General features: G+C 41.3%; 1 protein-coding gene across 1 annotated transcript in view; it reads left to right on the top strand.

Moving 5' to 3' along the window:
- LPCAT1 (lysophosphatidylcholine acyltransferase 1) overlaps window positions 1–14,964 on the top strand; it is a 451,016-nt gene that overhangs the window by 307,688 nt on the left and 128,364 nt on the right. Inside the window, exon 6 of the mRNA XM_053714577.1 lies at window positions 9,654–9,712. Within this exon, the coding sequence (XP_053570552.1) occupies window positions 9,654–9,712 (59 nt within the window). The remainder of the gene's footprint in view (window positions 1–9,653; window positions 9,713–14,964) is intronic.

Raw genomic sequence — 14,964 nt, 5'->3', positions numbered from 1 at the left:
CCTCACACACAACAGTGAGGGAAGTTCAGTGAAACTGTTTTAAATTTAAAATAAACGACAGCCATGTGGAAAATATTGCCCAAAACAATTTTTCACCAAGTACCTCAGATAATTAAACGATTTAACATGCCAGCAAACGTTTAAAATCTAATAATATGAAATGTCATTAAAAAGCCTGCTGCTAGTCGTTCCCACTGCAAGTTAGGCTAAAAGTTATATGCATACAGTATTGTCTCAGTGAAGTGCCATTCCCCAGAATACTGAAGTGTAAACATATATACATAACAGCCTGATACCAGTTGCTACTACTGCATTTAAGGCTGAACTTACATTATATCGGTATTGGCAGTATTTTCTCAGTCAATTCCATTCCTCAGAAAATAATATACTGCAACATACCTCTTTGCAGGTGAACCTGCCCGCTGTCCCCTGATCTGAAGTTTACCTCACTCCTCAGAATGGCCGAGAACAGCAAAATGAATCTTAGTTACGTCCGCTAAGATCATACAAAAACTCAGGTAGATTCTTCTTCAAATTCTACCTGAGAAGAAACAACACACTCCGGTGCTGTTTAAAATAAACAAACTTTTGATTGAAGATATAAAAACTAAATATAATCACCACAGTCTTCTCACACATCCTATCTATTAGTTGGGTGCAAGAGAATGACTGGGTGTGACGTAGAGGGGAGGAGCTATATAGCAGCTATGCTTGGGTGATCCTCTTGCACTTCCTGTTGGGGAGGAGTTAATATCCCATAAGTAATGATGACCCGTGGACTGACTACACTTAACAGGAGAAAGATTTTTTATCCTGTGGTAAAAAAGTTCCTAAGGGTAAAAACAGGGCTAATAATCGTTTTCGTTCCTTTCGTTTCAACAAAGAACAAAAGCCTGATCCTTCATCCTCAGGAGCAGTTTCAGTTTGGAAACCATCTCCAGTCTGGAATAAATCCAAGCCTTCTAGAAAAGCAAAGCCAGCTTCTAAGTCCACATGAAGGTGCGGCCCTCATTCCAGCTCAGCTGGTAGGGGGCAGATTAAGTTTTTTCAAAGAAATTTGGATCAATTCCGTTCACAATCTTTGGATTCAGAACATTGTTTCAGAAGGGTACAGAATTGGTTTCAAGATAAGACCTCCTGCAAAGAGATTTTTTCTTTCCCGTGTCCCAGTAAACCCAGCGAAAGCTCAAGCATTTCTGAAATGTGTTTCAGATCTAGAGTTGGCTGGAGTAATTATGCCAGTTCCAGTTCTGGAACAGGGGCTGGGGTTTTATTCAAATCTCTTCATTGTACCAAAGAAGGAGAATTCCTTCAGACCAGTTCTGGATCTAAAAGTATTGAATCGTTATGTAAGGATACCAACATTCAAAATGGTAACTGTAAGGACTATCCTGCCTTTTGTTCAGCAAGGGCATTATATGTCTACAATAGATTTACAGGATGCATATCTGCATATTCCGATTCATCCAGCTCACTATCAGTTTCTGAGATTCTCTTTCCTGGACAAGCATTACCAGTTTGTGGCTCTGCCGTTTGGCCTAGCAACAGCTCCAATAATTTTTACAAAGGTTCTCGGTGCCCTTCTGTCTGTAATCAGAGAACAGGGTATTGTGGTATTTCCTTATTTGGACGATATCTTGGTACTTGCTCAGTCTTCACATTTAGCAGAATCTCATACGAATCGACTTGTGTTGTTTCTTCAAGATCATGGTTGGAGGATCAATTCACTAAAAAGTTAATTGATTCCTCAGACAAGGGTAACCTTTTTGGGTTTCCAGATAGATTCAGTGTCCATGACTCTGTCTTTGACAGACAAGAGACGTCTAAAATTGATTTCAGCTTGTCGAAACCTTCAGTCACAATCATTCCCTTCGGTAGCCTTATGCATGGAAATTCTAGGTCTTATGACTGCTGCATCGGACGCGATCCCCTTTGCTCGTTTTCACATGCGACCTCTTCAGTTCTGTATGCTGAACCAATGGTGCAGGGATTACACAAAGATATCTCAATTAATATCTTTAAAACCGATTGTACGACACTCTCTGACGTGGTGGACAGATCACCATCGTTTAGTTCAGGGGGCTTCTTTTGTTCTTCCGACCTGGACTGTAATTTCAACAGATGCAAGTCTTACAGATTGGGGAGCTGTGTGGGGGTCTCTGACGGCACAAAGGGTTTGGGAATCTCAGGAGGTGAGATTACCGATCAATATTTTGGAACTCCGTGCAATTTTCAGAGCTCTTCAGTCTTGGCCTCTTCTGAAGAGAGAATCGTTCATTTGTTTTCAGACAGACAATGTCACAACTGTGGCATACATCAATCATCAAGGAGGGACTCAGTCCTCTGGCTATGAAAGAAGTATCTCGAATTCTGGTTTGGGCGGAATCCAGCTCCTGTCTAATCTCTGCGGTTCATATCCCAGGTATAGACAATTGGGAAGCGGATTATCTCAGTCGCCAAACGTTGCATCCGGGCGAATGGTCTCTTCACCCAGAGGTATTTCTTCAGATTGTTCAAATGTGGGAACTTCCAGAAATAGATCTGATGGCTTCTCATCTAAACAAGAAACTTCCCAGGTATCTGTCCAGATCCCGGGATCCTCAGGCGGAGGCAGTGGATGCATTATCACTTCCTTGGAAGTATCATCCTGCCTATATCTTTCCGCCTCTAGTTCTTCTTCCAAGAGTAATCTCCAAGATTCTGAAGGAATGCTCGTTTGTTCTGCTGGTAGCTCCAGCATGGCCTCACAGGTTTTGGTATGCGGATCTTGTCCGGATGGCTTCTTGCCAACCGTGGTCTCTTCCGTTAAGACCAGACCTTCTGTCGCTAGGTCCTTTTTTCCATCAGGATCTCAAATCCTTAAATTTAAAGGTATGGAGATTGAACGCTTGATTCTTGGTCAAAGAGGTTTCTCTGACTCTGTGATTAATACTATGTTACAGGCTCGTAAATCTGTATCTAGAGAGATATATTATAGAGTCTGGAAGACCTATATTTCTTGGTGTCTTTCTCATCATTTTCCTGGCATCCTTTTAGAATTCCGAGAATTTTACAGTTTCTTCAGGATGGTTTAGATTAAGGTTTGTCCGCAAGTTCCTTGAAAGGACAAATCTCTGCTCTTTCTGTTCTTTTTCACAGAAAGATTGCTAATCTTCCTGATATTCATTGTTTTGTACAAGCCTTGGTTCGTATAAAACCTGTCATTAAGTCAATTTCTCCTCCTTGGAGTTTGAATTTGGTTCTGGGGGCTCTTCAAGCTCCTCCATTTGAACCTATGCATTCATTGGACATTCAATTTCTTTCTTGGAAAGTTTTGTTCCTTTTGGCCATCTCTTCTGCCAGAAGAGTCTCTGAATTGTCTGCTCTTTCTTGTGAGTCTCCTTTTCTGATTTTTCATCAGGATAAGGCGGTGTTGCAAACTTCTTTTGAATTTTTACCTAAGGTTGTGAATTCCAACAACATTAGTAGAGAATTTGTGGTTTCTTCATTATGTCCTAATCCTAAGAATTCTAAGGAGAAATCATTGCATTCTTTGGATGTTGTTAGAGCTTTGAAATATTATGTTGAAGCTACTAAGACTTTCCGAAAGACTTCTAGTCTATTTGTCATCTTTTCCGGTTCTAGAAAAGGCCAGAAAGCTTCTGCCATTTCTTTGGCATCTTGGTTGAAATCTTTAATTCATCATGCCTATGTTGAGTCGGGTAAAACTCCGCCTCAAAGGATTACAGCTCATTCTACTAGGTCAGTTTCTACTTCCTGGGCGTTTAGGAATGAAGCTTCGGTTGATCAGATTTGCAAAGCAGCAACTTGGTCTTCTTTGCATACTTTTACTAAATTCTACCATTTTGATGTGTTTTCTTCTTCTGAAGCTGTTTTTGGTAGAAAAGTACTTCAGGCAGCTGTTTCAGTTTGAATCTTCTGCTTATTTTTTCATTTAAACTTTATTTTGGGTGTGGATTATTTTTTTTCAGCGGAATTGGCTGTCTTTATTTTATCCCTCCCTCTCTAGTGACTCTTGCGTGGAAAGATCCACATCTTGGGTAGTCATTATCCCATACGTCACTAGCTCATGGACTCTTGCTAATTACATGAAAGAAAACATAATTTATGTAAGAACTTACCTGATAAATTCATTTCTTTCATATTAGCAGGAGTCCATGAGGCCCGCCCTTTTTGTGGTGGTTATGATTTTTTTGTATAAAGCACAATTATTCTAATTCCTTATTTTTTATGCTTTCGCACTTTTTCTTATCACCCCACTTCTTGGCTATTCGTTAAACTGATTTGTGGGTGTGGTGAGGGGTGTATTTATAGGCATTTTGAGGTTTGGGAAACTTTGCCCCTCCTGGTAGGAATGTATATCCCATACGTCACTAGCTCATGGACTCTTGCTAATATGAAAGAAATGAATTTATCAGGTAAGTTCTTACATAAATTATGTTTTCTACTCTGGCTAAGCGTACAACTATACCTATTGAAGACAGTTGTGCTTTCATTGATCCTATTGATAAAAAGTTAGAGAGTCTCCTAAAGAAAATTTTTGTTCATCAGGGTTTTCTTCTTCAACCTATAGCGTGCATTGTTCCGGTAACCACTGCAGCTGCTTTTTGGTTTGAGGCTCTAGAAGAGGCTCTTCAAATAGAGACCCCACTAGATGATATTTTGGACAGAATTAAGGCCCTTAAGTTGGCTAATTCTTTTATTACAGACGCCGCTTTTCATCTTGCTAAGTTAGCGGCAAAGAATTCAGGTTTTGCCATTTTAGCGCGAAGAGCGTTATGGCTTAAGTCCTGGTCAGCTGATGTGTCATCTAAATCTAAACTTTTGACCATCCCTTTCAAAGGTAAGACCCTATTCGGGCCTGCACTGAAAGAGATCATTTCAGACATCACTGGAGGGAAGGGTCATGCCCTCCCTCAAGATAAGTCAAATAAAACAAGGACCAAACAAAATAATTTTTGTTCCTTTCGACACTTCAAGGGTGGTTCCTCTTCCCCTGCTGCAAAGCAAGAGGGGAACTTTGCTCAATCCAAGCCAACCTGGAGACCTAACCAGGCTTGGAACAAGGGTAAACAGGCCAAAAAGCCTGCTGCAGCCACTAAGACAGCATGAAGGGGTAGCCCCCGATCTGGGACCGGATCAAGTAGGGGGCAGACTTTCTCTCTTTGCTCAGGCCTGGGCAAGAGACGTTCAGGACTCCTGGACCGTAGAAATTGTAACCCAGGGGTATCTCCTAGATTTCAAAGATTCTCCTCCAAGGGGGAAGTTCCATCTTTCTCAATTGTCTGTAAACCAGACAAAAAGAGAGGCGTTCTTACGCTGTGTAGAAGACCTTTTTACCATGGGAGTGATCTGCCCAGTTCCGAAGACAGAACAGGGGCAAGGTTTCTACTCCAATCTTTTTGTGGTTCCCAAAAAAGAGGGAACCTTCAGACCAATTCTAGATCTCAAGATCCTAAACCAATTCCTAAGAGTTCCATCCTTCAAGATGGAGACCATTCGGACTATTTTACCAATGATCCAGGAGGGTCAATATATGACTACCGTGGATCTAAAGGATGCGTATCTACACATTCCTATCCACAAAGATCATCACCAGTTCCTCAGGTTTGCCTTTCTGGACAGGCATTACCAGTTTGTGCCTCTTCCCTTCGGGTTGGCCACGGCACCAAGAATCATCACAAAGGTGCTAGGGTCCCTTCTGGCGGTCCTAAGGCCGAGGGGCATAGCAGTGGCACCTTATCTAGACGACATCTTAATTCAAGCGTCGACTTTCCAACTTGCCAAGTCTCACATGAATTTAGTGTTGGCCTTTCTAAGATCTCATGGGTGGAAGGTGAACGTGAAAAAGAGTTCTCTTATTCCTCTCACAAGAGTTCCATTCCTGGGAACTCTTATAGATTCGGTGGACATGAAAATATTTCTGACGGAGGTCAGGAAATCAAAGATTTTAACCACCTGCCGAGCTCTTCATTCCATTCCTCGGCCGTCAGTGGCTCAGTGTATGGAGGTAATCGGACTTATGGTAGCGGCAATGGACATAGTTCCGTTTGCTCGCTTGCAACTCAGACCACTGCAAATATGCATGCTCAAACAGTGGAATGGGGTTATGCAGATTTATCTCCTCAGATAAATCTGGATCACGAGACCAGAGACTCTCTTCTTTGATGGTTGTCACAGGATCACCTGTCCAGGGGAATGTGTGTCCGCAGGCCAGCGTGGGTTATTGTGACGACGGACGCCAGCCTACTGGGCTGGGGTGCAGTCTGGAATTCCCTGAAAGCACAGGGTTTGTGGACTCAGGAGGAGGCCCTCCTACCGATAAATATTCTGGAATTAAGAGCGATATTCAATGCTCTTCAGGCGTGGCCTCAGCTGGCTTCGGCCGGATTCATCAGGTTTCAGTCGGACAACATCACAACTGTAGCTTATACCAATCATCAGGGGGGAACAAGGAGTTCCTTTGCGATGATAGAAGTTTCCAGGATAATCCGATGGGCAGAGACTCACTCTTGCCATCTATCTTGCCATCCGGAGGTGTTTTCTCAACTGGTTCAGCTATGGGCCACACCAGAATTGGATCTGATGGCGTCTCGTCAGAACACCAAACTTCCTCGTTACGGATCCAGGTCAAGGGATCCTCAGGCAGTACTGGTAGATGCTCTAGCTTATGTGTTTCCACCATTCCCTCACCTTCCGCGACTGATTGCCAGAATCAAACCGGAGAGAGCTTCTGTGATTTTGATAGCGCCTGCTTGGCCATGCAGGACTTGGTATGCAGACCTGGTGGACATGTCATCTCTGCCACCATGGACTCTGCCACTGAGACGGGACCTTTTGATTCAAGGTCCATTCAAGCATCCAAATCAATCTCCAAGCAGTCAGTTGCAGAGAAATTAGAACGCTTGATTTTATCAATGCGGGGTTTCTCTGAGTCGGTCATAGATACCTTGATTCAGGCTCGAAAGCCTGTCACCAGGAAGATCTATCATAAGATATGGCGTAAATATCTTTTTTGGTGTGAATCCAAAGGCTACTCATGGAGTAAGATCAGGATTCCTAGGATTTTGTCTTTTCTCCAAGAAGGATTGGAGAAAGGATTGTCCGCTAGTTCCTTAAAGGGACATATATCTGCTTTGTCTATTCTGTTGCACAAGCGTCTGGCAGATATCCCAGACGTTCGGGCTTTTTGTCAGGCTTTAGTTAGAATTAAGCCTGTTTTTAAACCTGTTGCTCCGCCATGGAGTCTCAATTTAGTTCTTAAAGTTCTTCAGGGGGTTCCGTTTGAACCCATGCATTCCATAGATATTAAGCTTCTATCTTTGAAAGTTCTGTTTCTAGTTGCTATCTCTTCAGCTCGAAGAGTTTCTGAACTATCTGCATTACAATGTGACTCGCCTTATCTTGTTTTCCATGCTGATAAGGTGGTTTTGCGTACTAAACCTAGGTTCCTCCCTAAGGTTGTTTCTAACTGGAATATCAATCAGGAAATTGTTGTTCCTTCTCTGTGTCCTAATCCTTCTTCTAAGAAGGACCGTCTGTTGCACAACTTGGACGTGGTTCGTGCCTTGAAGTTTTATTTGCAGGCAACCAAAGATTTTCACCAATCATCTTCTTTGTTTGTTGTCTATGCTGGAAAGCGTAGAGGTCAAAAGGCTACGGCTACCTCTTTCCTTTTGGCTGAAAAGCATAATCCGTTTGGCTTATGAGACTGCTGGACAGCAGCCTCCTGAAAGAATTACAGCTCACTCCACTAGAGATGTGGCTTCCACATGGGCTTTTAAAAATGATGCTTCTGTTGAACAGATTTGTAAGGTTGCGACTTGGTCTTCGCTTCCTACCTTTTCCAAATTTTCCAAATTTGATACTTTTGCTTCTTTGGAGGCTATTTTTGGGAGAAAGGTTTTGCAAGCAGTGGTGCCTTCCGTTTAGGTTCCTGTCTTGTCCCTCCCTTCATCCGTGTCCTAAAGCTTTGGTATTGGTATCCCACAAGTTAGGATGAATCCGTGGACTCGGTACATCTTGCAAAAGAAAACAGAATTTATGCTTACCTGATAAATTTCTTTCTTTTGCGATGTACCGAGTCCACGGCCCGCCCTGTCTATTCAAGACAGATAGTATTTTTTATGTAAACTTCAGTAACCTCTGCACCTTATAGTTTCTCCTTTTCTTCCTTGGCCTTCGGTCGAATGACTGGGGGGTGGAGTTAAGGGGGAGCTATATAGACAGCTCTGCTGTGGTGCTCTCTTTGCTACTTCCTGTCAGGAATGACAATATCCCACAAGTTAGGCTGAATCCGTGGACTCGGTACATCGCAAAAGAAAGAATTTTATCAGGTAAGCATAAATTCTGTTTTTACAGAAAGGATCAGCTATATTTATAGTAGGCATTTTATAAGTTTGAGTCCAGCCAGTCAAGATTATATGTATATATTTGCATAAGTTACCTGACATAGGCATGTATGAATAGCACTTGCTGATTTTATTAGGCGAGACTCCCTTACAGGCATGCTACATAGTCCCATAGCTCACATATATCTTAGAATGGGCTAGTCTGATTTACTGTATATATACAGTATAACCTTCTACAGATACCGATAGCATTTGTCCTATACATATAGTCATAAACTACTTATTGAATAATGTAGCTGTTTCAAGGGTCCTACAGTTCCCTGTGTACATTTTTTTTGTTCACAAATCGTTTGTGTCATATGATATGTCTGTTTTATTGAATTAGAATTATTACATTTGTGTATATATATTATTAAGGACTCAAAGGCTATTATTTAAGAAGAGCTTTATAAGTGAGTATTAAAGGAATAGTCTATTCAAAATTAAACTTGCATGATTCAGATGGAGCATGCAATTTTAAGCAACTTTCTGATTTACTCCTATTATTTTTTTCTTTGTTCTGTTGGTATCTTTACTTGAAAAGGCAAGAATGTAAGCATACCATTTTTGGTTCAGCACCTGGGTAGCACTTTCTGATTGGTGTCTAAATGAAGCCACCAATCAGCAAGCGCTACCCAGTTACTAAACCAAACATGGACCAGCTCTTAAGCTTACATTCAAATAAAAATACCAAGAGAAGAAAGAAAAATTAATAAATAGGTATAAATTAGAAAGCTGTTTAAAATTAAAAATCTATCTGAATTATGAAAGTTTAATTTTGACTAGACTATCCCTTAAAAGGGACATGAAAGCCAAATTTTTTCTTTCATGGCTTAGGTTGAACATACAATTTTAAGCAACTTTCTAATTTACTTCTATTATATAATTTGATTCATTCTCTTGGTATAATTTGTTGAAGGAGCCGCAATGCACTACTGGTTTCAAACTGAACACATGGGTGAGCCAATGACAATCGGTATATATATGCAGCCACCAATCAGCAGCTAGAACCTAGGTTCTTTGATGCTCCTGAGCTTTCCTAGCTAAACCTTTCAGCAATGGATAACAAGAGAAAGAAGCAAATTAAATAATAGAAGTCATTTGGAAAGTTGTTTAAAATGTTATTCTCTATCTAAATCGTGAGAGATTTTTTTTTTTTTTTGGTTTCATGTCCCTTTAAGGACCAAAAGTGACCTTTTTCTTGTTGTAATATCATAACGTGATGGAATTTAAAATTGATATGCTTTTTTTTATTCTTTTCAGGAGCATTCATTCCAGGAGTGCCTGTACAGCCTGTGGTTTTAAGATATCCAAACAAGATGGTAAGAAACCATATATATATATAATTAAAGAGAGGAAAAAATAAACAAACAATCCTTTAAAGGGGCAGTGAACACATTGAAATTTCAATTTGAAATGTCAACAATGCAAAGTAAAACAACTTTGCAGTGTAGGCTTATTTTTTTTGCCCCCTTTTATGTAATTTAGCACTGAGGCTAACCCTGCTTATATATCTTTCACCAATTGGCATTAACAGATCAGAACTGCAAAACAATGCACTATATACCAACTAAAGGACCATGGCTAGCCTGGTTGTCTGCAGACTCCAAGCCCAGATTGGCTTCTCCAAATGAGGCACGTAGTGGGTGGAGTTTGTCTATTGAAATACGTGCAGAAAACAAGGTTTAGATTTGGCTGATATGTTATATCATCAGAACAGAAATATCTTGTAATTATAAGGTATTTAAAGTCCTTTTAAAGCATATAGTGATATTCAGACCCTTGACCAATTCAATCTTGTTGTTCTATGTGATATTTTTATCTGTAAACATTTAATCTAAAAAATAATTATTTTCAAATGTATATTGGTTTTATGTAGAAAAATATTTTGAAGACCAAAAAACAAACAAAATATGCACTTTGCAAAAAATATTCAACCCCTCTGCTCTGGAAGCTTCATGTTTACACAGTTGAAAAAAATGCCCTAACAACAATACAATTGCCTAATAATTGGCCTCCACCTGGGAGACATTAAGGTAACAAGCATTTTTCTATGGATAAAAGTCTCATTAAGGATAATGATTATTGATCAGGCTGCAGATCTGAAGGGAAAATATGAGAATGAAGAATAAAGAGCATTCTACAGCAGTAAGAAAGAGTACTTGAATTGCATTAGTTAGGGGTACAAACTAATAGCAGTGTTTGGATATCCCATATAGCACTGTTGGATCAAATATCCACATCACCCACCCAAACACACACATATCTCTTTGCTTGAGTTTTTGTTTTGGAATAGCATAGTGCTGGTCTTGTCAAATATGGCAATCTAGAACCAGCCCTAAATGTTAGGAAATCTCATTTTTTGGGTGGCCACAAAAGACAAGGGTGCAGCTTTCAGTCCCTCACATTTTTGGGGTGCCAGGGCCAATTTTCTAGTTGTCCTGGCACTTAGGTTCGTCAAGCCTTGGCATAGTGGATTAAAAAATGAATGCTAAAAAAAATAACCCATTCATCCAAATTGTCAACCTAAAGTCTCAACTGAATTGTTCCATATAGAACTACTAAACGTAGGATTATTAGTGATACCAATCAATAGGCCTTTCAATTCTGCCTTGTATATGTTTGACCTTTTTTCTATTTAGGGGCCAATATAGGGCAAACATTTGATTAATTTGTTGTTAGAGCATGTAATTTTAGCACTAACCACCATGCAAGTCTTTTTATTTTTACCCCACAAAGGGGTTAAACACTTAAAGTGCCTCTCAGGAGCTGCAGAGAACTGCATGTCAGTCAGTGGCCAAATCAGAAGTGCGCTATAATGGCTCTTTAAGTAGCTATCAGTTCAACATGACTGGCTTGAAATGTGTGCTACACAAATATAGTTTTAAAATAATACAAACCTTTCATGCTAAGTTTAAGACAATCGTGGTGCTAGTTACTGTACAAATGATGTTATGAGTTTCTTGATCTGTGAAGCACCATCTGGGACTCTGTGAGTCACTGTAATGTTTAAAAACAAAATTGGGGCAATGGGATGTTTATGCAATTCCCTGACTAATGCTTCCTGCCAAAGAACGATAAGCTACAGGGAGCATAGAATGTATCCCTAGTGTACAGGTAGCTGAACTTACCTAGACACTGTCACATTGGCTGCTAGTTATAAAATGAATTTCACTTGGAGATGCTGGCAGCCATTCACCATTAACTCCTTTATCATGGTTATGGTTTATTAAGAAGCCTGTACTTACATGATGAGCCACAACTGGTGGATCTGGAAACCCCATTTAAAGAGATTGGTTCACAGGGTTCAGTTGCTTGAACATGGTTTCCTTCTAGTGGCCTATAAAATTACATTAAAGTAGTATGCTACGTCTAAATCAGGGTGTCATCAAATGTTAGGTTTTTTAAAACATTTTTTTTACCCTAAATAAAACTGATTTGAGTCTATCTAGGGATGAGAAAGAGACATGGAAGTCAAAATTAAACTTTCACAGTTTAGACAGAGCAAAGAATAAAAAAAAAATAAGAAACCTTAATTTTTACAGTAAGTCCTGCTAGTTCATGTCTGCCATATAGGTAAACACCATGCTCACTCCTGTGTAATTATTTATGAATCAGCCCTGGCTAAAAAGTGTATTTATATAACTGTGTTGGTTATGCAAAACTAGGGAATCGTTAATAAAGGGATTATCTATCTTTTTTAATAATACAAAATTCTTTAGTAGACTGTCCCTTTTTAAATGTCCCCTTTTCGCTTGGAATCTTTTGTTAAAACTCACTTACTTTCCATGAGAGCATACTGAGGTAGGCTCTGACGCATGCTCATGTTTACAACACTATGACATCAGTGTTTGCAATTCTGAATTGCAGCTTTTCACATCCATGAAGTACTACTGTACGTTCATATAAATGGAAATGTAATCTCTGTATTTAAATGTGACATTTCTTTATTAAAATGATATATAAACTAGAAAACCATTGATTTTATTCAACCTGTTCTCCTGGTATAATATGGTACTTATGGCTCATATATTCCAACCATTTCCATCTAAAGGGGAGGAGAGTCCACTGATTCATTCATTACTTGTGGGAAATAAGAACCTGGCCACCAGGAGGAGGCAAAGACACCCCAGCCAAAGGATTAAATACCTCCCCCACTTCCCTCATCCCCCAGTCATTCTTTGCCTTTCGTTACAGGAGGTTGGCAGAGAAGTGTCAGAAATTCAGAGTAGTCTCTTATGGAGGGTAGTACTAGTTTTAAGTAGTTCTGTCAGCCTCTCAGTGAGAGCATGGGTTAAAGTTAGCGTCCGGAGATGCAGTGGGAGTTATCCTGCGAAACCATCCCAACTCATATTACAGATATTTAAGCAATCAGCGTTGACGAGTTTCGCTGCCTGCTTTTATTCTCTCAAGTCTATGTCAGGAGCGACGCTACTAACCTGTCACACTTTAAGGACCGTGTTCCTGTTCCACGGCGTTGATTCTGGTAAGATCGTTTCATTATATATATATGTGATAACGCAAGAAGACAGGGTCACAGTGTGACTCCTTTATCTGTATAGAATCTAGGGTAATAGCCTCGGAAGGGGGTTATAGGACAGGGGGGATTTTAATAATCATAATAATGTATGTTGTGTTTTTTACTGCACTTGTGTGAGATGAGGCTCTGTCAGTGTGGAACAGTTAGAGAGAGATTGAGGCAGGCTTTTTTGGCGCGTATCTTGCTCAGTGCAGGGGCGGTCCTGCATGGCACTCAATGTGACCAGGTGTGGCCTCAGTAACTTCCTCTTTCTCAACCTGTGTTCAGAGGAGACGAAAGCTGTTTCTGGTAGTCCGGGTCATAGGAGGTGGTAATTCCCCCAGCCATTGGGATATAAAGGTGCCATTTAATTAATAATCAAGCCAATAATAAAGGCGCAAGCTATGGAGGACTCTGATGTTGGAGGATACTCCTTCTTTATCTAAACCTACTAACTGTGTATACTGTGAGGAGGTTCCGGTGGAACTGCCGTTACAACTGTATTCCACATGTTATGACAATATTACTACTTCCAAAAAGAAGAAAGTATTAAGTACAACTGAGCCGTCCACCTCTGAGGGTTCTCCGTCCCACAAGGTGCGTTCCCTATAAGCATCTCCAATTACACAAGCAGTTCCCCAGGGCACTACTAACCCTCCCGTGGGAGGGGCCCTTTGGCCTCCAGATTTCGCTGATCAATTGCAGACGGCGGTCACTGCGGCCACAAATGCGAAGCCTCGTCCTACTAAGCGGAAGGTATGGCACAGCTATCCATCTCAGGGGTCTTAGACTCTGCTGGATATCTCGGGCAGATTATCCGCAGAGGAGGACAATTCCAACTTGTCGGAGGATGTCGCTTCTGAAGCGGAATCGGCTACTTCTAGGCCTTCGTCTGGGGAGGAACCAGCTTTCAAATTTTAAGATGGAGCATTTGTGTTTTCTGCTGAAGGAAGTGCTTGCTACGCTGGAGGTTCCGGAACCGAAGCTTCCGGAGGAACCTTCAATCCCTAAATTGGATAGGATTTACGAGGACAGGGTAGTGCCCCAGGCCTTCCCGCTTCCTATCAAAATGGCGAACATTATTAAAAATGAATGGGAGAAACTAGGTTTGCCCATTTCTCCCTCGTCTTCTTTTAAGAAGCTTTTCCCTGTTCCGGATGCGCAGCTTGAACTGTGGGGAACCATCCTTAAGTTGGATGGTACTATCTCCACACTCGCTAAGAGAACGTCCATTCCACTTGAGGATAGCTCCTCTTTTAAGGAACCCATTGATAAAAAGATGGAGTCCATGTCGCGGAAGATGTTTCAACTGACGGGGTTCATGTTCCAACCGGCGGCGGCAGTCGCTGCGGTGGCGGGTGTGGCTACCTACTGGTTTAACGCACTAGCAGCAATGGTCGAGGTGGAGACCCCCCTCAAGGAGATTTTGTAGCGCATTCGTTCATTTTTTATGCTAACATGCAGATTATTCACCTGAATGCTAAGACGTCAGGATTTTCTGTTTTAGCTTGCAAGGCTCTGTGGCTAAAATCGTGGTCTGCAGACATGACATTTAAGTCTCGCTTGCTTTCCCTTCCATTCAAGGGAAAGGTTTTGTTTGGCCCGGGCCTGGATTCTATTATATCTACAGTCACGGGTGGCAAGGGCGCCTTCTTACCTCAGGATAAGAAAGCCAAACCTAAGGGATCAACTTTTCATTCCTTTCGTGCAGACAAGTCTCAGCGCCAGCAGCCTTCCGCAAAATCTGAGCAATCCTAGGGAGCTTGGAAGCCAGCAAACTCTTGGAATAAGTCCAAGCAGAACAAGAAGCCTGCCGAGTCAAAGTCGGCATGCAGGGGCGGCCCCCGACCCGTCCTTGGACCAGGTACGATCATTCAGACTCGTCCCAACAGATATATCTGGAGACACCGGTGAGGGAGTCCCTGTCTTGGTGGACCCGACCGGGTCATTTGTCTCAGGGGACTTCTTTCCTGAGACCATCCTGGGAGATTGTAACCACGGATGCGAGTCTATCAGGTTGGGGAGCCGTTTGGGGTGCCAGAAAGGCACAAGGCA

This window comes from Bombina bombina, chromosome 5, assembly GCF_027579735.1.
Source record: "Bombina bombina isolate aBomBom1 chromosome 5, aBomBom1.pri, whole genome shotgun sequence".
Classification (NCBI taxonomy): Eukaryota; Metazoa; Chordata; class Amphibia; order Anura; family Bombinatoridae; genus Bombina; species Bombina bombina.
The sequence above is the reverse complement of the archived record's forward strand: the minus strand, read 5'-3'. Positions and strand labels throughout refer to the sequence as shown.